The sequence below is a fragment of the Bufo gargarizans genome, unplaced genomic scaffold (assembly GCF_014858855.1).
Source record: "Bufo gargarizans isolate SCDJY-AF-19 unplaced genomic scaffold, ASM1485885v1 original_scaffold_2202_pilon, whole genome shotgun sequence".
Classification (NCBI taxonomy): domain Eukaryota; kingdom Metazoa; phylum Chordata; class Amphibia; order Anura; family Bufonidae; genus Bufo; species Bufo gargarizans.
The window spans coordinates 378,693-405,259 of record NW_025334685.1 but is presented as its reverse complement, the minus strand read 5'-3'; the positions used below and the strand labels follow the sequence as shown (position 1 = coordinate 405,259).

At 43.4% G+C, this 26,567-nt stretch overlaps 1 protein-coding gene across 1 annotated transcript in view; it reads left to right on the top strand.

The window, feature by feature from the left end:
* Positions 1-26,567, top strand: part of LOC122924071 (histidine--tRNA ligase, cytoplasmic-like) — a 94,183-nt gene that overhangs the window by 8,942 nt on the left and 58,674 nt on the right. Inside the window, exons 3-4 of the mRNA XM_044274987.1 lie at positions 1,116-1,205; positions 1,323-1,442. Of these exons, the coding sequence (XP_044130922.1) occupies positions 1,116-1,205; positions 1,323-1,442 (210 nt within the window). The remainder of the gene's footprint in view (positions 1-1,115; positions 1,206-1,322; positions 1,443-26,567) is intronic.

Sequence of the window (26,567 nt, the reverse complement as noted above, 5' to 3'; positions counted from 1 at the left end):
AATTATTATTTATTTATTTTTTTTAACCCCTCCAGCCCTATTTTAGTAAGCATTCTGTATAAGGAATGCTATTATTTACCCTTATAACCATGTTATAAGGGAAAATAATATAATCGGGTCCCCATCCCGATCATCTCCCAGCAGCCATGCGTGGAAATCGCACCACATCCGCACTTGCTTGCGGATGCTTGCGATTTTCACGCAGCCCCATTCATTTCTATGTGGCCTGCGTTGCGTGAAAAATGCACAAAGTAGAGCATGCTCATGTGCACAGCCCCATAGAAGTCAATGGGTCCGGATTCAGTGCGGGTGCAATGCGTTCACCTCACGCATTGCACCCGTGCGGAAATCTCGCCCGTGTGAAAGAGGCCTTACTCGTTCTTCTCTGGTGTATGGTGGAGATGATTTTGGAGATCAGATGGAATTCTTCAGCCCGTCTGACCATATTTAACCTAAAACGTTAAAACCGATTGTTAGGTCAGGGAGTAGACTTCTGCATCCAAATAAAAACTAGTGCAGATCAGAAGAGGCAACCACTCATATCACAGTTTTTTTTTTTCCAGTGCAGGTTAGGGTACTTTCAAACTTGTGGCAGAGGATTCCGGCAGGCAGTTCCATCACTGGCAATCCGGACGCAAACTGATGGCATTTGCCAGATGGATCTGGATGCGGATCCGTCTGACAAATGCATTGCAATACCGGATCCGTCTCTCCGGTGTCACCCGGAAAAACTGATCCGGTATTAATTTGCTTTTGCATTTTTAAAGGTTTGCGCATGCGCAGACCGAAAAGCCGGATCAGTTTTGCTGGAACACTTAATGCCGGATCCGACACTAATACACTTCAATCATTCCGGCAAGTGTGCATGCTGCGGTATTTTCTCCGTCCAAAAAACGTAAAAGGGACTGAACTGACTCATCCTGAACGGATTGCTCTCCATTCAGAATGCACTTTCCGGTATTGAGCTCCTAGGACAAAAACGCTAGTGTGAAAGTATCGTTAGAGTATAAAAGCAGTAATGTGATTGGTTCCCAACTCTCTCTTTTCACATGACGTATGTACTTTTTGTTATTAAATGATGCCGATTACAGTATGTAATCTGTGTATATTTACAGGTCACCACAAAGGCATTTCTACATCATGATGTGGCAGCACCAACATGTGATGTGGCGCAAAGGAAAAACTTTGTACTGAAGACTCCAAAAGTAATTCTGTTTTTAATATGTCTTTTGAAATATGAAGTGTGTACAGTATCTATATACAGTATTCATATTTCTAGGTTTATACCTTTTCTTTATGTTTAATCTGCATTGAAATTACAGGGCACACATGATGCTGACCCCAAGCAAATGGCCATTCGAGAGAAGGTGTTCAGCATAGTATTGAATTGCTTCAAACGCCATGGAGCAGAGGGCATTGACACTCCTGTCTTTGAGCTTAAGGTTAGTTTTATGTTATAATAAAGAAGGCATATGATGCTATGTTATTAAGAGAGAGAAAGAAAGTGTGAGTGTCAGACCGATCTGTTGGAAAGGGTTCCACTAGATCTGAAAGACTTGAGGCGCCTCAGGTTTATAGGAGTGGAGTGGAAAGAAGGTTGGGTGCTAGATACTAGAGGCTGCTCCAGGTATAGTCAGGTCGACAAGGTGTCTGCCTGTAGAGGATATGGTAGTGAGCCAAATTAGGGGGACTGGTAGGTAGGAATACCCTCCTGGTCTCGCCTATTTGAAATGTACCCTTTTGGGCGCCAATAGTGGTTGAACGTTACTGGTTGATTTTTGGGCTTTGTATTGGTAAAAGGAGCAAGCTTTTGGATGTAGGGGTGTGTATAGAGGTCTCAATCTGTGAGATAAAAGCACATATATATATACACACACATAAAAACGCACATAAAAACCTGCACAAAAGATTAAAAGATTGTACACATATAAAAAGTCTGAAACATTTTCTACATGGGTAGGATTACTGCAAACTGTATCAAGTGCCTAAGAGACCGTGTTCTGCAGCATCGTACACTGTGTAGTATGATACAGTATGTAAATCAATGGGTTAAAAATCTGTATAAAAGGATACCTATATATATATATTAAAATAATATTTTTAAAATAATGTGGTATCGTGGGTTCAGTTACTCACTTCACGAGGGGGGCGGTTTACCAGGATAAGCATAATACACCTGTAAACCGAGTACCCCCCCAGCCTGGATCGCTTCTATAGTTTTAACGGATGAAGGCAGCAAATCACACGGGTGCTTCTCTTCATAGGTCTTTATTGCATGTACATATAAATCCGGCTCAACGCGTTTCGGGACAGGCACGTCCCTTCATCAGGAGTAATAGTGTCCATGTCTATATTCCCAGGTATTTATACCCTCTATGTCTTATTCAATTGTTTAAGATGGCCCCTAATTGGCAAAAGGGCGCCAAAAAACTAAAAAATGGCGCCAAAAAATCCTTGGGGGACCGCCCATGTGTGGGGGAAGGCGTTTCTGGCCTATCTGTGCGGTCGGCCGGAAGGAAGAGTGTCCGGCTGCGCTTTTGCGCATGACCGGAAGTTGGTGCGCTGGAACGCATCGTAACGTCCGGTCTAGTGAGTGGCTTTCCTCGTTCTTCCATTGTGTGCGCTGCGCCTGTAATCCTACCCATGTAGAAAATGTTTCAGACTTTTTATATGTGTACAATCTTTTGTGCAGGTTTTTATGTGTGTGTGTATGTATGTATGTATGTATATATATATATATATATATATCTCTATGTGTGCTTTTATCTCACAGATTGAGACCTCTGTACACACTCCTACATCCAAAAACGTGCTCCTTTTACCAATACAAAGCCCAAATAGCAACCAGTAACGTTCAACCACTATTGGCGCCCAAAAGGGTATATTTCAAATAGGCGAGACCAGGAGGGTATTCCTACCTACCAGTTCCCCTAATTTGGCTCACTACCATGTTATGTTAAAGCAGTATTCCAGCAGAAATAAAGGTTTGCAAAATAACATAGCTTTCACTCACTTTGCCCATTCCCTGCTACTGTCATTTCCACTGTGACTATGTCCCTGCTGCGCTGCACGTCCTGATCCTGTCCCCAGAAAATAGCTGTGAATTCTGCTCAACCAGTCACTGGTTCAGGTGGGTAATTGCTGTAGCCATTGACTCGCTAAGCGGCATTCACCGCTATAACTAACAACTATAGACAGTTCATTTAACTAAACTAGTAACTAGCAAGAAGTTGTACTTTTCAAGTCTTTTATTGAGCACGTCCACAGCACAGGGACAGTAATTAAACCCTTGAATTTAAAGGGATTTTCCGGTCTTTTATATATTGATGGCCTATCCTCAAGATAAGCCATCAGTATCTTATCTGTAACACCCTGTACCCCTGCCGATTATCTGTTCTGAAGGTGTTCTAGTGCTGGAACTACTGCCCCATCCATTGTTTGTAGTGGATGAGTCTGGTTACTGCTGCACTGCTCCCACTCAACCAGCGTCTTCCACTACACACAATGGATTGATCTGTATATGGAGCTACTGCTAAACAGCTGATGATCAGGGGTGTGACGTGGCAGACTCTCACCAATCAGAAATCGTCTGTGAAGGTTCTCATTTATCCAGGTCATGGTATATCTGTAAAGAATAAATCAGAATTGAGAAAGCTTGTTGGAAAAACGAGTGAAACGTTTTCAAGAAATCTACAGTACTTCCAGTTGCCTTGATTTATTCTTTACAGATATACAATCAGAAATCGGTATTCTTACTGTAGGTAGGCTATCAATGTAAGAGGACTGGAAAGCCTCTTTAATGCCCTATGGAGCCTTCTAGCACTTGCACAATGTTAACTCCTTCAGGACCCTGCCATTTTTCACCTTAAGGACCAGGCTGTTTTAGAAAACTTGACATGTGTCACTTTATGTGGTGATAATTTCGGAATGCTTTTACTTATCCAAGTCATTCTGAGATTGTTTTCTCGCAACTCGTTGTTCTTCATGATAGTGAAACATTTTAGTCGATATACAGTAATTCACCTTTTATTTATAAAAAAATCCAGAATTTACAGGAAATTTAGAAAAATTCGCAATTTTCTAAATTTGAATTTCTCTGCTTTTAAGGCAGATAGTGATACATCATAAGATAGTTATTACCTTACATTCCCCATATGTCCACTTTCATGTTTGTATCATTTTGTAAATGTAATTTAATTTTTTAGGATCTTATAAGGCTTAGAATTATAGAAGCAAATTTTTTAGAAAATTAACAAAACCCACTTTTTTAAGGACCACTTCAATTGTAAAGTCGCTTTGTGGGGCTTACATAGTGGAAAACACGCATAAATGACCCCATTGTAGAAACTACACCCCTCAAATTATTCAAAACTGATTTTACAAACTTTTTTAACCCCTTAGGTGTTCCACAAGAATTAAAGGAAAAGGAGATGACATTTTTAAATTTCACCTTTTTGGCAGATTCTCCATTTTATTTCATTTTTTGCTGTAACACATCAAGAGTTAACAGCCAAATAAAACTCAATAGTTATTACCCTGATTCTGAAGTTTACAGAAACACCCCATATATGGTCGTAAACTGCTGTACGGGAACATGGAAGAGCGCATAATTTTTTAAAGAAAAACAATCATGTTTTATGTTTCCATTTTCAGAAAGCCAAATCTTTTTATTTTTGGGGCGATTGTCTTAATTAGGGTCTAATTTTTTGCGGGATGAGATGACTGTTTGATTGGTACTATTTTAGGGTACATACTACTTTTGATTGTTTGGTATTACACTTTTTGTGATGTATGGTGACAAAATAATTTATTTTTTGGCATGGTTTTTATTTATTTATTTTTACAGTGTTCACCAGACGGGTTAGCTCATGTGATATTTTTCATAGAGCAGGTTGTTACGGATGCGGCGATACCTAATGTTTTTTTTTTTTTATATATATATATTTTGATTTTAAACCATAAAAGCATTTTTGAAACCAAAAAATGTTTTTATGTCTCCATTTTCTGAAAGCCATATCTTTTTTATTTTTTGGCTGATTGTCTTATGTAGAAACTAATTTTTTGTGGGATGAGATGACTGTTTGGTATTATTGTTGGGTACTAGGGCTGCACGATAAATCGAAAAATAATCGAATTGCGATAATCTGCAAATGCGATATGGTGATTTGGCTGACCGGAAAATGCCGCGATTATATATAAAGGGGCCCCGCGCACATAACTGCCTTTGCGTGTAAAGTATTTTACTAGTGTGTGTGTGTGAAACAATCTCTCTCCTATTGATAACAGGTCCGGCCTCTGTACTCACTCACTATGAATGCAATGCACTGCAGCGAGCTGGCCGGCCGGCGCGTGACTGACGTCACTTAGTAACGCTCCTGCCGCTCGCTGCAGTGCATTGCATTCATAGTGAGTGAGTACAGAGGCCGGACCTGTTATCAATAGGAGAGAAGATTGTTTCACACACACACTAGTAAAATACTTTACACGCAAAGGCAGTTATGTGCGCAGTTTAGGACACATGAGGGGACACATAGGGCCATGAGGGGGACCAGCATAAGTTGCTATATGTCTTATGCTGGCCCCCCTCATGGCCCTATGCGTCATAGCGTCCTCCACAGATCCCCCATATAACAGAGTCCTCCACAGATCCCCCATATAACAGAGTCCTCCACAGATCCCCCATATAACAGAGTCCTCCACAGATCCCCATATAACAGAGTCCTCCACAGATCCCCCATATAACAGAGTCCTCCACAGATCCCCCATATAACAGAGTCCTCCACAGATCCCCCATATAACAGAGTCCTCCACAGATCCCCCATATAACAGAGTCCTCCACAGATCCCCCATATAACAGAGTCCTCCACAGATCCCCCATATAACAGAGTCCTCCACAGATCCCCCATATAACAGAGTCCTCCACAGATCCCCCATATAACAGAGTCCTCCACAGATCCCCCATATAACAGAGTCCTCCACAGATCCCCCATATAACAGAGTCCTCCACAGATCCCCCATATAACAGAGTCCTCCACAGATCCCCCATATAACAGAGTCCTCCACAGATCCCCCATATAACAGAGTCCTCCACAGATCCCCCATATAACAGAGTCCTCCACAGATCCCCCATATAACAGAGTCCTCCACAGATCCCCCATATAACAGAGTCCTCCACAGATCCCCCATATAACAGAGTCCTCCACAGATCCCCCATATACAGAGTCCTCCACAGATCCCCCATATAGCAGAGTCCTCCACAGATCCCCCATATAACAGAGTCCTCCACAGATCCCCCATATAACAGAGTCCTCCACAGATCCCCCATATAGCAGAGTCCTCCACAGATCCCCCATATAGCAGAGTCCTCCACAGATCCCCCATATAGCAGAGTCCTCCACAGATCCCCCATATAGCAGAGTCCTCCACAGATCCCCCATATAGCAGAGTCCTCCACAGATCCCCCATATAACAGAGTCCTCCACAGATCCCCCATATAGCAGAGTCCTCCACAGATCCCCCATATACAGAGTCCTCCACAGATCCCCCATATAGCAGAGTCCTCCACAGATCCCCCATATAACAGAGTCCTCCACAGATCCCCCATATAACAGAGTCCTCCACAGATCCCCCATATAACAGAGTCCTCCACAGATCCCCCATATAACAGAGTCCTCCACAGATCCCCCATATAACAGAGTCCTCCACAGATCCCCCATATAACAGAGTCCTCCACAGATCCCCCATATAACAGAGTCCTCCACAGATCCCCCACATAGCAGAGTCCTCCACAGATCCCCCATATAGCAGAGTCCTCCACAGATCCCCCCACATAGCAGAGTCCTCCACAGATCCCCCACATAGCAGAGTCCTCCACAGATCCCCCCACATAGCAGAGTCCTCCACAGAGCCCCCCACATAGCAGAGGCCTCCACAGAGCCCCCCATAGCAGCGCCCTCCACAGAGCCCCCACATAGCAGCGCCCTCCACAGAGCCCCCCACATAGCAGCGCCCTCCACAGAGCCCCCCACATAGCAGCGCCCTCCACAGAGCCCCCCACATAGCAGCGCCCTCCACAGAGCCCCCCACATAGCAGCGCCCTCCACAGAGCCCCCCACAGAGCCCCCCACATAGCAGCGCCCTCCACAGAGCCCCCCACATAGCAGCGCCCTCCACAGAGCCCCCCACATAGCAGCGCCCTCCACAGAGCCCCCCACATAGCAGCGCCCTCCACAGAGCCCCCCACATAGCAGCGCCCTCCACAGAGCCCCCCACATAGCAGCGCCCTCCACAGAGCCCCCCACATAGCAGCGCCCTCCACAGAGCCCCCACAACTATGTCATACCCAGCCGCGTCAGCGGCTCATATGGGAAAATCCAAGCAAATAGACCTCTAGCACATTTCCCTTAAAATATCGCATCGCATATCGTTATCGCAATTTTTAGGGCCCTAATCGCAATCGCACAAAATTCCCATATCGTGCAGCCCTATTGGGTACATATGACTTTTTGATCGCTTGGTATTACACTTTTTGTGATAAAAGGTGACAAACAATGGCCTTTTTTAGCACAGTTTTTTAATTTTTTTTACAGTGTTGACCGGACGGGGTGGATCATGGGACATTTTTATAGAGCAGGTTTTTACGGACGCGGTGATACCTAATATGTGTGTTTCTATTTTTTGCAATTTTATATGTCTCTTTTTATGGGGAAGGGGCTTTTTTTTTTTTTTTTTTTTCAACAATACATTTTTTTATTGTTGAAAACAATTATTTCACTTATTTATTATTTATTATTTTTGTCCCACTATGGGACTTCAACATTTCAGTGTCTGATCCCTGTTTCAATACAGCACAGTACATCTGTATTGAACTGTCAGTGCCTTACACTGACAGCCGGTTAACCCTAGGACGAGAATGCTCGTCCTAAGGCATTAAGTACCGGAAAGTTAGGACAAGCATTCTCCTCCTAGGTCTGCCCTAAGAAGTGGTGCAGCCATCTTGGATGTCAGAAGAGGAGCCAAGGAATTGGCAGATCTGCATCTAAAAAAAAATGAAAAGGAGGACACTATGTAAGTGTCCTGTTCTTTTCCCAGATAATGTGAATTTTTTTTTTTTTTTTGATGAACTGGAGGGTCACTTTAGGAGGAATTTTGGACCATTCCTCCCAGCAAATGTTTCGGTCAGTATTTCTAATATGCCTTGCGTGAACAGCTCTCTTCAGGTCATGCCACAGCATCTTAAGATTAGGACTCTGGCTTGGCTATTTCAAAACACAGATTTTTTTTTCCCCCAACTATTCTTAGTTGATCTACTTGGGTGCTTTGGATCATTGTTTTGTTGTATCGCACATCTTCTCTTGAGCTTTAGGTCACAGACTGCTGCCCTTTGTTTTTTATTACACTTTGCAATTCAATGTTCCCTTAATGATCATGTTTTATTGGGGGCCCTGCTGCTGCTGCCCCCCCCCCCCCCCCCTCCTGGGAAGGTCACAAGGGGCGCTATGCTTACCTTTCCTCATCCACTCCGGCAGTCTGGACCCTCTGCTCACTTGCAGTGGGCCCAACCAGTCTCCTGTCTGTTCTTCCCAGCACTACAAATTATTTTTGACATGCACATTCATAGTCGCAGGTGTACATCCTTAAAGCCAGCATGCAGAAAGAAAAACAAACAAAAAAAAAAGGTATGGCAGCACAACATTACTCATAAACAATAAAACTGGGTAATAAGGATTATTCTGAATTAAAGTGGTATTATACCTACTATAAATGAAAAAAATAGAAGCTCTTTGCGCACATTTTTAATCAAACGTGTGTTGGGCTCATCTACCAGGTGTCAAGGTGGCTTCTGTAGATGTTCTTCCCAGCAGGCTGCTTCTTGCTGGCAAAGACCTCTGCCCGTAGGGGGCACTTGTGTGCTCCTCCTGGTTCTTAAAGGGCCAGATAGCACACACCCTAATTCACACCAGCCAATGGCTGGACACCTTTAGACACTTAAGGCATGCTAGTTCCTTTCAAGGTGTGCTGCATTTGTTTGTCTGCCTGTGTACCGACTTCTGCCTGTTTTATAGATATTAGTCCTCTGCTGTCTGACAACCATATTGATCTTTGTTGCCTGTGCGTACTGTTTATTAGATCACTCATACTCTGCTTGACCTTACCTCTGTCTGTCCTTGACTACGGTTTTGCCTGATCCCTCTGTGTTTTGCACCAGTGTTTTTTAAATACGATGGGTCCACTGTGAATCTTCAGGTGTTAGCGGTCTTGTGGTTCTCCTGCAACTAAGTCCAGTTCTCTATACAGTCTTTAAAAGATGAAAACCAGGAGACTTCCAGGATAACACTGATTGGAAAATCTAAAGCCAAGTCTGATGGTTGCCACAGTGGTTATATCCAAGGCATTATAGTGTTGAGCGCGCATGCTCGGCTGAACTGCTGTTTGGCTCGAGCATCTCTATGTTCAGCACATTGCAGTGCTCGGCCGAATACTGCGGGTGCTTGAGTACAATTTGATCAAAGTCAATGGAAGACCCAAGAATCAAACCAGGCACCCCCTGCTCTGAAGAAGAGAGGGTGTCTGGTTCACAAAAAAAGATTAGAAATTGATGGAAACACCATCAAAATGGTTTGGGAACAGCATTAAGAGGATGGCTGGATGCGTCTTGGACTCCTGTTATCTATGACATACAATAGACAACCACACAAAGGCTATATGCCAATAGCCAGGTATGTGGAATCCAACAATCTGTCCATGAGTTAGATAATAGTAAGCATACCTTACAATGGCAGCCTTGTGCACTATGAGACATTCCAAACCAGCTCTCATCTGACTGAGAGACATTAAGCCTCAAAGTAACTTCATATCTGTTGGATGGCTTGGGTGTACCTGCGCACCTAGATCAATATCATTAGGGTGACAAAAAGATTTCTGATTGTCCTAACATAATATTCAATAACCTTTCTATACAGTTTTGTCACGTAAAAACTAATTTGCATAAGCATGGGCATATGGGAAAGACATGCAAATGAGCAGAATCTGCCTTGTTTTTCAGCTGAAAAAACATTTGCATGGAAAATTTGCGATCTACACTACTCATGAACAGCGCCATCTATTGGTTTTTATAGTCTTATGACAAGACTAATAATCTTGTCATAAGCCTATGAAACCAATAGATGGCTCTGGTCATGAGTAGTGTAGATCGCAAATTTTCCATGCAAATAGTTTTTCAGCTGAAAAACAAGGCAGATTCTGCTCACTGCATGTCTGTCCCATATGTCCATGTTTATGCAAATTAGTTTTTACGTGCCCAAATGGTATAGAAAGGTTATTGAATATTATGTTAGGACAATCAGAAATCTTTTTGTCACCCTAAAGATATTGATCTAGGTGCGCAGGTACACCCAGGCCATCCAACAGATATGAAGCAACTTTGAGGCTTACTGGCTTTTAGTTAGATAAGAGTTGGTTTGGAAAGTCTCATAGTGCACAAGGCTGCCATTGTAGGGTATGCTGACTATTATCTGTCTTATGGATAGATTGTTGGCTTCCACATACCTGACTTTTGGCATATAGCCTTTGTGTGGTTGTCTATTGTATGACGTAGATAATAGGAGTCCAAGACGCATCCAGCTATCCTCCTAATGCTGTTTCCAAACCATTTTGATGGGGTTTCCATCAATTTGTAACCTTTTTTGTGAACCAGACATGCTCTTCTCTTCCGAGCAGGGGGTGCCTGGGGTTCTCCCATTGACTTCTATTGTGCTCTGGTGCTCCACGAGCATACCGATATGTTCGGCCAGAGCACACAAGCACTTTGGTGCTCGATCAACACAAATTATAAATCATCATATCACTATGTCAAAGGAGCAGCATTCAGTATGGGAAATACTGCTGTCACACAGAGCATATTTCACGGACTGAATACAACTATGCGAAATTGCCTTAAAGTTTCACATACTTTTGCCACTCGCATTTGTGATATTGGATCAATTTGTTTGATTAGTTTATCTTTATCTACTTTTAGGACTTTTGTAAAGATCTGATGCCGTTTTTGGTCAAATTTATGCATAAATTTTAAACATTCTGAAGGGTTCACAAACTTTCAAACATCATTGTGTATATCTATGAATAAGTTTGTGTGTGTGTATATTACAGTAGAAGTACAAAAGTTTGGATACAACTTTTCATTCAATTGTTTTTCTTATTCATTTTTTTATTTATTTTTTCTACATTGTAGATTCATATTGGACATGGAAACGTTCAATTTTTTTAACAAAAACAGTATATGTTATGTTCTTTAGATTCTTCAAAGTAACCCCCTTTTGCTTTGACATTTTTGCACACACTTGGCATTGAGTAGTTTACAGTTAACAGGCATGCTTCGTCATGAGTTAATTTGTAGAACTTCTTGCTTTCATAATTTATTTGAGATTTCATAATATGATTGAGACTATCCGTTGTGCTCGCATAGATTGGATTGGTACATGGTTCTTTACAGTGTTTAGCCCTATTCTACTACTGTTCTAATCCACCTTATGGCAAGAACTACTCAGCTAAGTAAAGAGAAACGACTGCCCATCATTACTTTAATACTTGAAGGTCAGTCAATCTGGAAAATTTCCAGAACTTTGACGATACCCACGAGTGCTGTCATGAAAACCATCAATGCTTTACAGAGATCAAGTACCGGACACATTTCAGCATCAATTGTTCAATAAAGTCTGAGAGGCCTTTATATTCATATTGCTGCAAAGAAGCCACTAGTGAGGAGCAACAATAAGAATAAAATTACTGGGGCAAAGAAACCCAAGCAATGGGGATTAACCACTTCAGCCCCACTAGGTGAAACCCCCTTCATGACCAGAGCACTTTTTACACTTCGGCACTACACTACTTTCACCGTTTATCGCTCGGTCATGCAACTTACCATACAAATGAATTTTACCTCCTTTTCTTCTCACTAATAGAGCTTTCATTTGGTGGTATTTCATTGCTGCTGGCATTTTTACTTTTTTTGTTATTAATCAAAATGTAACGATTTTTTTTTCAAAAAAATGACATTTTTCACTTTCAGCTGTAAAATTTTGCAAAAAAAACGACATCCATATATAAATTTTTCGCCAAATTTATTGTTCTACATGTCTTTGATAAAAAAAAAATGTTTGGGCAAAAAAAAAATGGTTTGGGTAAAAGTTATAGCATTTACAAACTATGGTACAAAAATGTGAATTTCCGCTTTTTGAAGCAGCTCTGACTTTCTGAGCACCTGTCATGATTCCTGAGGTTCTACAATGCCCAAACAGTAGAAAACCCCCACAAATGACCCCATTTCGGAAAGTAGACACCCTAAGGTATTCGCTGATGGGCATAGTGAGTTCATAGAACTTTTTATTTTTTGTCACAAGTTAGCGGAAAATGATGATGATTTTATTTTTTTATTTTTTCTTACAAAGTCTCATATTCCACTAACTTGCGACAAAAAATAAAAAATTCTAGGAACTCACCATGCCCCTTACAGAATACCTTGGGGTGTCTTCTTTCCAAAATGGGGTCACTTGTGGGGTAGTTATACTGTCCTGGCAATTTAGGGGCCCAAATGTGTGAGAAGAACTTTGCAATCAAAATGTGTAAAAAATGGCCTGCGAAATCCAAAAGGTGCACTTTGGAATATGTGCCCCTTTGCCCACCTTGGCAGCAAAAAAGTGTGACACATCTGGTATCGCCGTACTCAGGAGAAGTTGGGGAATGTGTTTTGGGGTGTCATTTTACATATACCCATGCTGGGTGAGAAAAATATCTTGGTCAAATGCCAACTTTGTATAAAAAAATGGGAAAAGTTGTCTTTTGCCAAGATATTTCTCTCATCCAGCATGGGTATATGTAAAATGACACCCCAAAACACATTCCCCAACTTCTCCTGAGTACGGCGATACCAGATGTGTCACACTTTTTTGCTGCCAAGGTGGGCAAAGGGGCACATATTCCAAAGTGCACCTTTCAGATTTTGCAGGCCATTTTTTACACATTTTGATTGCAAGGTACTTCTCACACATTTGGGCCCCTAAATTGCCAGGGCAGTATAACTACGCCACAAGTGACCCCATTTTGGAAAGAAGACACCCCAAGGTATTCCGTGAGGGGCACTGCGAGTTCCTAGAATTTTTTATTTTTTGTCACAAGTTAGCGGAAAATGATGATTTTTTTTTTTTCTCTTTTTTCCTTACAAAGTCTCATATTCCACTAACTTGCGACAAAAAATAAAAAATTCTAGGAACTCGCCATGCCCCTCACAGAATACCTTGGGGTGTCTTCTTTCCAAAATGGGGTCACTTGTGGCGTAGTTATACTGCCCTGGCAATTTAGGGGCCCATATGTGTGAGAAGTACTTTGCAATCAAAATCTGTAAAAAATGACCGGTGAAATCCGAAAGGTGCACTTTGGAATATGTGCCCCTTTGCCCACCTTGGCATCAAAAAAGTGTCACACATCTGGTATCGCCGTACTCAGGAGAAGTTGGGCAATGTGTTTTGGGGTGTCATTTTACATATACCCATGCTGGGTGAGAGAAATATCTTGGCAAAAGACAACTTTTCCCATTTTTTTATACAAAGTTGGCATTTGACCAAGATATTTTTCTCACCCAGCATGGGTATATGTAAAATGACACCCCGAAACACATTCCCCAACTTCTCCTGAGTACGGCGATACCAGATGTGTGACACTTTTTTGCAGCCTAGATGCGCAAAGGGGCCCAAATTCCTTTTAGGAGGGCATTTTTAGACATTTGGATCCCAGACTTCTTCTCACGCTTTAGGGCCCCTAAAAAGCCAGGGCAGTATAAATACCCCACATGTGACCCCACTTTGGAAAGAAGACACCCCAAGGTATCCAATGAGGGGCCTGGCAAGTTCATAGAATTTTTTTTTTTTTGCATAAGTTAGCGGAAATTGATTTTTTTTTTTTTTTCTCACAAAGTCTCACTTTCCGCTAACTTAGGACAAAAATTTAAATCTTTCATGGACTCAATATGCCCCTCAGCAAATACCTTGGGGTGTCTTCTTTCCAAAATGGGGTCAGTTGTGGGGTGTTTGTACTGCCCTGGCATTTGAGGGTCTCCGCAATCATTACATGTATGGCCAGCATTAGGAGTTTCTGCTATTCTCCTTATATTGAGCATACAGGTAATGAGATTTTTTTTTTCCGTTCAGCCTCTGGGCTGAAAGAAAAAAATGAACGGCACAGATTTCTTCATTCGCATCGATCAATGTGGATGAAAAAATCTCTGCCAAAAAAAAAAAATGGAGGGGAAAGGCGTCTGCCAGGACATAGGAGCTCCGCCCTACATCCATACCCACTTAGCTCGTATGCCCTGGCAAACCAGATTTCTCCATTTACATCAATCGATGTGGATGAATAAATCATTGCCGGGATTTTTTTTAATTTTTTTTTTATATATATATATATATATATACAAAGTGCTTGCCAAAACATAGGAACGCCGCCTCCTCCTCAGCTCGTATGCCTCGGCAAACGTATCTGTCACTGCAGAGGAGAAAATCCCGTCTTGCAGCGCCGCATACACCGACTTGCGTGTAATCTGACAGCAGCGCAATGCTTCTGTCAGAATGCACATCGGTGCTGCAGCTAGTCAATCGGTTGGTCCACCTGGAAGGTAAAAAAAGAAAAAACCAGGCCGCAACGCAATAATTTTATTAACTTTGCAACAGAACATATAAACTTTAACTTTTTTAACTGAACATTAACGTGTTTGCTTACTGGTGTGTTTTTTTTTTTTGTTTTTTTTTTTTACCTTTATAGAACAAACCTCTCCTTCCCCATGGGTCAATGTGCAAAGCGCAAATCGCCCAAAGATGTGGCGAAGTGCGTTATGCACTTTGTCCCATGTGAAAGGAGACGTTTGCAGCAGCAGTGAGTGAATGGGCCCTAATAGCCCTGTGTGCCTGTCCTGGTGAGATGATCCCTATGCTAATAGTGTACCTGTGAGTGGTACTTCCGGAAACACTCTCCAAAGCATAGGGCAGGGTGGTCCGGACAGTCAGGACAGAAATAGCGGGTGTCACGCCTTATTCCACTCCTGCTACAGACACGACATCTTTTTCGGGGTGACGGTTGGGTTGAGGTACCAGGAACGACATTGGGGAAATGTCGCTCGTGTAGACGGCTAACTACACTGGTGGTTGGGGCCACGGAACCTCCTGGATACAGGAGGTTCTCGATGATCTCTTCCTGAAATTTGAGGAAGGATCCAGTTCTCCCAGCCTTACTGTAGAGAACAAAACTATTGTACAGAGCCAATTGAATTAAATATACAGACACCTTCTTATAACAGCGTCTGGTGCGTCGGGAAACTAAATACGGAGACAACATCTGGTCATTGAAGTCGACCCCTCCCATGTGGAGGTTATAGTCGTGGACTGAGAGGGGCTTTTCAATGACACAGGTTGCTCGCTCAATTTGTATTGTCGTGTCTGCGTGAATGGAGGAGAGCATGTAAACGTCACGCTTGTCTCTCCATTTCACCGCGAGCAGTTCTTCGTTACACAGTGCGGCCCTCTGCCCCCTTGCAAGACGGGTGGTAACGAGCCGTTGGGGGAAGCCCGCGCGACTAGTTCGCGCGGTACCACAGGCGCCAATCCGTTCTAGAAACAAATGCCTAAAGAGGGCCACACTTGTGTAAAAATTGTCCACATAAAGATGGTACCCCTTGCCGAATAAGGGTGACACCAAGTCCCAAACTGTCTTCCCACTGCTCCCCAGGTAGTCAGGGCAACCGACCGGCTCCAGGGTCTGATTTTTTCCCTCATAGACCCGAAATTTGTGGGTATAGCCTGTGGCCCTTTCACAGAGCTTATACAATTTGACCCCATACTGGGCGCGCTTGCTTGGGATGTATTGTTTGAAGCCAAGGCGCCCGGTAAAATGTATCAGGGACTCGTCTATGCAGATGTTTTGCTCGGGGGTATAAATATCTGCAAATTTCTGGTTGAAATGGTCTATGAGGGGCCGAATTTTGTGGAGCCGGTCAAAAGCAGGGTGGCCCCTGGGACGGGAGGCGGTGTTGTCACTAAAGTGCAGGATGGCCTCAAAACGTGCCCTGGACATGGCAGCAGAGAACATGGGCATGTGATGAATCGGGTTCGTGGACCAATATGACCGCAATTCATGCTTTTTTGTCAGGCCCATGTTGAGGAGGCCCAGAAAAGTTTTAAGTTCGGAAACTTGGACTGGTTTCCACCGGAAAGGCTGGGCATAAAAGCTTCCCGGGTTAGCGGTGATAAATTGTGTGGCATACCTGTTTGTTTCGGCCACAACTATGTCTAAAAGCTCCGCAGTCAAGAACAGCTCAAAAAATCCCAGGGCCGAACCGATCTGAGCTGTCTCAACCCGAACTCCAGACTGGGCAGTGAAAGGGAAAACTACAGGTGCGGCTGAAGTTGGGGACTGCCAATCAGGGTTTGCCAGCACCTCTGGGATTCTAGGGGCTCTACGGGCACGTCTTTGCGGTGGCTGCGACGGGGTCACTACTGCACGTGCCACCGTACCAGCTTCAACTGCCCTTCTGGTGCTCGCTACTTCACCAGGTTGTACGGCAGTGCTGGTACTAGGTCCAGGGAGGGCTGGGCTGCTGGTGTATGCCTCACCACGTAATCCGACAGCACCAGCCCCACTCTGCTGCTCTTGAAGCGGATCCTGCGCAACCTGCGGTCTAGCGACACGGGGCCGGGTACGCCTGGTGGTATCAGGGACCTCAGCCTCCTCGTCCGAACTTTGGGTCAGAGAGCCACTGCTTTCTACAGGTTCGTATTCTGACCCGCTGGATTCATCAGATGAGGGTTCCCACTCCTCATCCGACTGGGTCATAAGCCTGTAGGCCTCTTCAGAAGAATACCCCCTGTTAGACATGTGGGCAACTAAATTTAGGGGTATTCCCTGAGACTACCCAAGAAAAAAAAAGCAAGCCTGTCTTACAAAGGGGAGGCTAGCGAAGTACCGGAGGCCGCTGCGGTTGATAAAAAATATCAAAACTGATTTTTTTTATCGCCGCAGTGCGTGTAAAGTGAATGTGCAGTGATCAAAAAATTTTTTGTTTTGTCACTGCGGTGGGGCGGGTGTGGGCGAACGCACGTGTGGGCGACCGATCAGGCCTGATCGGACAAACACTGCGTTTTGGGTGGAGGGCGAACTAAAGTGACACTAGTACTATTATAGATCTGACCGTGATCAGTTTTGATCACTTCCAGATACTATAAAAGTACAAATGCTGATTAGCGATACGCTAATCAGCGAATAACGGACTGCGGTGCGGTGGGCTGGGCGCTAACTGATCGCTAACTACCTAACCAAGGGACCTAAACTATACCTAAAACCTAACGGTCAATAACAGTGAAAAAAAAAAGTGACAGTTTGCACTGATCACTTTTTTCTTTTCACTTGTGATTGACAGGGGTGATCAAAGGGTTAATTGGGGTTCAGGGGGGTGATCAGGGGCTATAGTGTAGTGTTTGGTGTACTCACTGTGAAGCCTGCTCCTCTGCTGGATCCAAACGACGAAAAGAACCAGCAGAGGAGCAGGCAGCCATATAACAGATCATATTTACAAATATGATCTGCTATCTGGCACTTTGATTGGATTTTTTAAAAATCAGCAACCTGCCAGCCACGATCATTGGCTGGCAGGTTGCTGACGAAATACTCCTGTGCGAAATGCCGGCGCGAACTGCGCATGCGCTCGCGCATATTCGCGTCATCTCGCGTCTCGCGAGATGACGCGTATATGCGTGACTGTGCGCAGCGCTGCCACCTCCGGACCGCACATCTGCGTTAGGCGGTCCGGAGGTGGTTAAACCAGTGAAAATCTGTTCTTTGGTCTGATGAGTCAAATTTGAGATTTTTAGTTCCAACCACATGTCTTTGTGAAAACATGAGTGGATGGTTTCTACATGTTTGGTTCCCACCGTGAAACATTAAGGAAAAGAGGATATGCCATCAATATCAAATTCCCAGATAACCCCTTTAAGCAGCTGGGCTACCACAGATTTCTTCAGTGGCATGCCATCCAATCTGGTTTGCACTTAGTGGGACCATCATTTTTATTTATTTTTTGCAACAGTACAATGACCCCAACCACACCTCCAGGCTGTGTAAGGACTATTTGACCAGGAAGGAGGGTAATATAGTATCCCTATCAGATAACATGTCCTCCACAATCACCCGATCTTAACTCACATGAAATTGTTTGGGATGAGTTGGATTAAAGGAAAAGCAGCCAACAAGTGCTCAACAAAATTTCAGGTGACAACATTTAGCATATTGAGAGAATACGAACAGTGTGAAAAGCTGCCATCAAAGCAAAAAGCAGCTACTTTCGAGAATCTAAAATATATTCTGGTTTAACGCTTTTTTATTTCTACTTGCTTCTGTGTTCCTTCATCTTTATGTGTTCAATATGAATTTACAATGTAGAAAAAAAGGTGTCTCCCAACTTTTGACTTGTACTCTGCGAAGAATATGGGGTGTGTGTACAGATATATACCCTACTGACAAAAAGTTAGGGATATTTGGCTTGTTTGTGAAATTTCAGCATGAACCTAAAATGTGCTATAACTTTTACAGGTGAACTTAATCTGACCTTCTCTAAACATTTGAATACACACATTCAGTGTTTCAGTACTTTTTGCACAATTTGCGGTTCTCTTACAAGGAGGTTAACGGCACAATTAACAACAGGTGTTTGACCCATGAATCGCCCTAAAAATTTCCTGGTTCAATTAGAATTGGTATTTAAACAGTTCTCCTCATCAAGCTGTTTACATTTTGACATCATGAGACCAAGACGGCACCTAAAAATTGATCAACAATACCTCGCCATTGCGAGGCTTCAAGCAGGATGTTCTCAGACGGAAGTGGCCACTGAGCTTAACGTGTCATAGAGTGTCATCATCGGGTTTCTACAGAGAGACTGGAAGGGTCACAGAAAGGCATAGAAGTGGACGTCCTTTGGCCACATCCCACACTGATGTCCGTTTCATTGTGAACAATGCCCTGAGGAACTATAAGTTGAATGCCACACAAATACAGGCACATTTAAAGGAGGTAAGAGGCACCCAAATGTGCGTGGTCTGCATGCTAGACGACCTGCAAGGGTACCTGACCACAGGAGTCATCATCTTGCATGGGTCAGGAAGAATCTACACTGGACAAGGGACAAGTGGGCCTCAGTGCTGTTCACTGATAAGTCGATTCACGCTGAGCAGAAATGATAGCTGCCAATAATGTTGGAGATGTCAAGGAGAGCCCTGTGTATCAGCCACTGTTGTCACCAGACAAGCCTTTGGTGGTGGTGTTACAGTGTGGGCAGGGGTGTCCAGTCAAGACAGAACTGCCCTACACTTTGTGAATAGTACAGTGATAAGCCTATACTACTTGAATAACATCATTAATCCAGTTATTGTGCCGTTGCATGAACAGCACAGGCCTAATTTCATCTTCATTAACGACAATGTGCCAGCTCATCGCGGTAGCATCATTAGGGAATGGCTGGAGACTGGGGTACCTCAAATGATGTGGTCTGCACTTTCTCCAACCCCGAATCCCATTGAAAACCTATAGGATCAGCTGAGTCGCCGTGTAGAGACTCGTAACTATGTATCCCAGAACCTCAATGACCTGAGGGCCGCCCTTCAAGAAAAGTGGGATGCCATGCCTCAGCAGACAATAAGTTGACTTGTGAACAGCATGAGACATCATAGTGAAGCTGTAATTGATGCTCAAGGCCACATAACATGTTTGTTTGTGAGGGTATACCCACCGCTGTTGTTGGCTTTTGTTTTAATAAATTGTTTGAGATGATGAAATCACCATTGCATGCTTCTACTATCACTGTAGCGTGATCTTTTTGTTTTCGATCTTCTCTTCATTTTCCATAAATTTCACCCGAAAGCCAAATATCCCTTTTTGTGAATAGTGTATATAGGTAGCGGTGGCTCAGGGGTTAGCGCTGGGGTCCTAAATCCTAATCCGAACAAGGACAACATCTGTATGGAGTTTTTATGTTCTCCCCGTGTTTGTGTGAGTTTCCTCTGGGTACTCTGGTTTCCTCCCACACTTTGGGGACTTCTTGATGCCAATGTCTTTAAAGCGCTGAAAAATATAGCAGCGCTATATAAGTGCATTATTATTATTATATATATATACAGTACAGACCAAAAGTTTGGACACACCTTCTCATTCAAAGAGTTTTCTTTATTTTCATGACTATGAAAATTGTAGATTCACACTGAAGGCATCAAAACTATGAATTAACACGTGGAATTATATACATAACAAAAAAGTGTGAAACAGCTGAAAATATATCATATTCTAGGTTCTTCAAAGTAGCCACCTTTTGATTTGATTACTGCTTTGCACACTCTTGGCATTCTCTTGATGAGCTTCTTGGCATTCTCTTGATGAGTTGCGGGGCCCGGTGTATTAGAGTAGAGTCACTGCAACGGTCCCTGCCATGAGTGTATCCGCCTCCTCCCTCCACACTGATGCATCTGATGGGCGATCTGTAGATGACACTTATGGGGATCTGTCGCCCACAGAGCCCCCCTCGGTGTCGCCCACAGAGTGTCATCCACAGATTTCCCCCCCCCCCCTGATAACAGTGCGTCATCCACAGATTCCCCCTTCCCCCCCATAACAGTGCGTCATCCACAGATCCCCCCCGATAACAGTGCGTCATCCACAGATCCCCCCCCCTATAACAGTGCGTCATCCACAGATCCCCCCCCTATAACAGTGCGTCATCCACAGATCACCCCCCTATAACAGTGCGTCATCCACAGATCCCCCCCCCTATAACAGTGCGTCATCCACAGATCCCCCCCCCTATAACAGTGCGTCATCCACAGATCCCCCCCCATAACAGTGCGTCATCCACAGATCCCCCCCCCCATAACAGTGCGTCATCCACAGATCCCCCCCTATAACAGTGCGTCATCCACAGATCCCCCGACCTATAACAGTGCGTCATCCACAGATCCCCCGACCTATAACAGCGCGTCATCCACAGATCCCCCCCGATAACAGCGCGTCATCCACAGATCCCCCCCCTATAACAGTGCGTCATCCACAGATCCCCCCCCCTATAACAGTGCGTCATCCACAGATCCCCCCCCATAACAGTGCGTCATCCACAGATCCCCCCCCCCATAACAGTGCGTCATCCACAGATCCCCCCCCCATAACAGTGCGTCATCCACAGATCCCCCCCCCCCAATAAGTGCGTCATCCACAGATCTCCCCCCCCCCCCAATAACAGTGCGTCATCCACAGATCCCCCCCCCCAATAACAGTGCGTCATCCACAGATCCCCCCCTATAACAGTGCGTCATCCACAGATCCCCCCCCTATAACAGTGCGTCATCCACAGATCCCCCCCCCTATAACAGTGCGTCATCCACAGATCCCCCCCCCCCCCAATAACAGTGCGTCCTCCACAGATCCCCCCCCATAACAGTGCGTCATTCACAGATTCCCCCCCCCCCATAACAGTGCGTCATCCACAGATCCCCCCTCCCCCCAATAACAGTGCGTCTTTTGGTTCAAAATATTTTTTTTCTTATTTTCCTCCTCAAAAACCTAGGTGCGTCTTATAAAGCGAAAAATACGGATATACACCTTACACACACACACACACACACATGTAGTGACTGGAAATTAGGTTAATGATATATATTCCATGTAGGATTCTCACCTATATATGGTCAGGGGCGTCAAGTTTTAGCAAATGCAGCCTATTTAAAAATCTAGATGGGCCAAGTTCACATTACCATTTAGTTTTCTGTTATTTTTGAAGGGAGAAAAAGTCTTGCATGTAGGACTTTCACCTGTCAGAACTAACTGATGCCTGACGGAACTGATAAATACTGATGCAAACAGAGCACAGCTGACGCTCAAAATAAAAATTATTCAGCTGTTTTCCCTGATCAGAAAAACGGAAAGGTAAATGATGTGAGCTCACCCTTGGGGTCCATTCACACGTCCGTTGTTTCTTTCCTGATCTGTTCCGTTTTTTGCGGAACAGATCTGGACCAGTTGCGTACCCATTCATTTTCAATGGGTCCTGAAAAAAAATCGGACAGCACAATGTCCAATTTTTTTTTTTTCAGGACCCATTGAAAATGAATGGGTACGTAACTGGTCCAGATCTGTTCCGCAAAAAACGGAACAGATCAGGAAAGAAACAACGGACGTGTGAATGGACCCTAACGCAGGGGAAAGCTCTGGACAAAGCATTGTGGCTGTTCACAAGCTGAATACAAACTGAAGGTAGCTGTTTTATTGTATTTAAGGCTACTTTCACACTCGCGTTTTGGCTTTCTGTTTGTGAGATCCATTCAAGGCTCTCACAAGCGGTCCGAAAACGGATCAGTATGCATTCTGAATGGAAAAGGATCCGCTCAGAATGCATCAGTTTGCATTGGTTCAGTCTCCATTCCGCTTTGGAGACGGACACCAAAATGCTGCTTGCAGCGTTTTGGTGTCCGTCTGATGACACAGAACATCCATTCTGACACACAATGTAAGTCAATGGGGACGGATCCGTTTTCACTGACACAATCTGGCAAAATAGAAAACTGATCCGTCTCCCATTGACTTTCAATGGTGTTCAAGTCGCATCCGTCTTGGCTATGTTGAAGATAATACAAACGTATCCGTTCTGAACGGATGCAGACGGTTGTATTATCTGAACGGATCCGTCCATGGCGGATCCGCACAAAACGCAAGTGTGAAAGTAGCCTAAGACAGAGAGGGAATATATAGTTAGGTAGTGATTGGACAAGCAGGGCTTTGTTTCTCTATTTATTTATTTTTGTATTTCTTTAGGGAGAGGTACTCATTAACGTTGTCCATTTTCTCAACTATTATTTGATATTTATATTGAGCCTCTTGCTGTTAGGGTTAGGCAGGATCCCAGGATTGAAGGGTTTGGGATATTGGGAACAGAAGATCATATATCCTTATATGCTGATTATGTCTTATTTTATATACAACATACTATAATACCACACTTTTGAGGGTTATTTGAGTTGTTAACTCCTTTGGTGAGGTTTCCGGTCTTGATATTAACTGGTCTGACTATTCTTATGCCTTTAGGGTACTTTCACACTAGCGTTTTTCTTTTCCGGCACTGAGTTCTATCACAGGGGCTCTATACCGTAAGAGAACTGATCAGGCATATCCCCATGCATTCTGAATGGAGAGTAATCCGTTCAGGATGCATCAGGATGTCTTCAGTTCAGTCGTTTTGACTGTTCAGGCAAAAGAGAAAACCGTAGCATGCTATGGTTTTATCCCTCGCGAAAAAAAACTGAAGACTTGCCTGAATGAATTTTTCCCCATAGGAATGTATTAGTGCCGGATCCGGCATTCAAAATACCGGAATGCCGGATCCGTCGTTCCACCCTGCACATGCGCAGACCTGTAAAATTGTGGAAAAATATACAAGACTGATCCGTCTCTCCGCATGACAAGCAGAGAGACGGATCCGTTCTTGCAATGCATTTGTGAGATGGATCCGCATCCGGTTCCGTCTCACAAATTCTTTCCGTCACATCCAAATCTGCGGAACTACCGCCAGATCACACTGCCGCAAGTTTGAAAGTAGCCTAAGACAGATTAGATCTTTTCACCAAGGAGTTTTCTAGTAATTTGAGGATCTCTGATTCATTTGAATATTTGTGTATCACTATTTCTTTTAAGATTGAAGATTTCCTTCTGCGTAATTTGATCCCATTGATAACTAAATTGATATCTAAAATGAAGATATGGCTTCGACTCCTGCTATCTAATGCCGGTAGAATATCTTTGGTAAAGATGGTGATTTTGCCCCAATTATTGTATATCCTCAGGAACTCCCAAGTATGGATTTAAGACCATTTTTTTAAAAACTGATTGAGAGAATTATGAATGATCTACTTTGGGGGAGAAAGCGAGTAAGGCTTAAATTGGAGTATTTTTATAAGCCGGTGGAACAAGGAGGATTAAATCTTCCCTGGTTGAAGGGCTATTTTATAGTATCACAGCTATGGCTATATTATGAATAAGAGAAAAGCCCACTTTGCAGAACCTTGGTGAAGATTTCTTCACATGATAATAGCTTTACTTAATTGGAGTCTGATCAGTTAATTAACCTCCAACAGGACTATAGAGTTGCTGTGAAGCTACTTATTAAGTCCTGCAGTACTTTCAGAGACTGGTTGGGAATAAAAGGATCTCTTTGTTGTACCCCTCTTTGGCATAATCGTTATCTATCTTCCACATTTTTGCATGATTTGATAGTAAAGCCAGCACAGAGCATAAAAATTTCTCAATGTTATAAACATTTACTTAAAGCACGATATATTAATATATATCCCCCTGCCCAACAGGCCTGGAGAAGGGATTGCCCAATGATTCAGTCGGATGACTGGGATAATATACTGGTGAATGTGGGATTAGTTTCTCATAATTTTAATCGCATATTGGTTCAATTTAATATTCTACACAGAATTTATGTTACACCTTTATGGCTTAACAAACAGGGTTTGAGAAACACCGCTAACTGCCCACGGTGTGAGTCACCTGATGCAGATCATTTGACATATGCTTTGGACTTGTCCAGAATTAAAACAATATTGGGGGACAATTCATACCTATATACCCCATTTGCGGTGGAGTGTTGGATTTTTATTAATATCTCCAACGTTGGGTGCCATAAATATAAAAGGATTCTTTTGGTTAAAATAATGTTTATGGTAAGGCTCTTGATTGCACGGGCTTGGTTTTCATCTAATACTCCAAGTATAAATACATGGTTAAAGGTCGTTAATAAGATCAAAAGGTATGAACATGTTTTATATAAACAAAGAAACTCTGAGAATAAATGGTTTAAGCTATGGGGAGAATGGAATTTTAAAAAATATTCTGCCTCCACCTCCTCACTATCCCCATTCCGTCCTTTTTGACGGGGGAATGGGAGACGCATTGCAATGTTTTATTTTGTATCACTGTCTAAAAAATGTAAAATAAAATTTTTAAAAAATAAATAAAATGTAAGACAGAGAGGGAATATATACAGTTAATTAGTGATTGGACAAGCAGGGCTTTGTTTTTCCTTTCTGTTATTTTGTTATCTTGCAACCTGTATAATTGTTGCCTGTATATATGCTGCCAATACAATTGAAGGTAGTTCCGTGTGGATACTAAATGTTTTGTTGTGTAGTAGAGGGTATAATGTTGACCCTTCCACAATTCAACATAGGCATATCTATGAAACGTTTAAAGGGGCTATCCAGTTACCCGTGGTGGTCATCTTACCTACCCGGTCTCTGCTCCTCGATTCGGTCTCTGTTGCTCCCGGTCCGACTCTTCCTCTCCCTGCAGCACTGAAATCAACATCCGTCAACAGAGGACAGGTGACCGCTGCAGGCAGTCATAGGCCCACTCCCCTTGTGTCACATGACCAGTTGTCAACACAAACCAGTTAAGTATGATCACCACTGCAGGTTGGCCACTTTGGGAGTCTGTATTAGTCTTGCTTAATAATCTTTCATTGAATCCCAAAAAGAAAATCAGCTTCTTGTAAAGCGCATGAACTGCTCTGTGGCCTTGTTCCTGTAGTGCATTTTTTACATGTATTTTTCTTTTATCCAACTCCAGAAGTACAAGAAAAGTTGAAAGAAATGAGTTACGGTATTTTTACAGTGTTTTTTTGTGTCTCGTCGATTTAAACGGGAATTGTTGCCCTAGATTTCTCCTTGTGAATTGGAAATTTTCGTTTCAGGAGGAAAAAAGTTGCTGGGGGACCACACAAGGATTCGCCCCATTGAATAGCATTTACAGCTGCAGTCTGCAAACCATGGGTCCATGTGCACCCCACATCGTGGTTTGGATCCCTTGACCTCAATGGGTCCGGGATCTGGATGTTGTAGCCAAAGATAGGAAATGTCCTATATTTTTGGGGGCGTGGTTGCACAGAGACTGAAGCTCTTCCGGCCGTGTGAATACATCCTTTTGCTGCGGATTCCAAGGCAAACTCATGTTAGATTTTTCCAACGTTAAAGAGGACCTTTCCTCTTTTTTACTTATAGGAGCTAAATACCTGTACTTGCGGGGTACTGTATTGCTGATGCTGCCACCCGTTTTTTTTTTTTTTTGTTTTTTTTTTTTTTTTTTTTACACACATCGCCAGCTGCGCCCTACTGAAGTTTTCAAGCTCAGTATGCTAATGCTGAGCATCGGAACAGGGAGGAGGAGGCGCCAGTTTTTTTTTCAATGGGCGTCTCCTTCTCCCTGGCTAGTCCGCGATCCAATCACAAAGGAGAGCGTCACAGCCAGGGAGAAGGAGACGCCCATTGAGAAACACTGGCGTCTCCTCCTACCTCTTCCGATGCTCAGTATTAGCATACTGAGCATGAGAACTTCAGGAGGGCGTAGGGGCGATGTTTAAAAAAAAAAAAAACTGGGTGGCAGCATCAGTGAGGGGTACCCCGCAAGTACAGGTCTTTAGCTCCTATAAGTAAAAC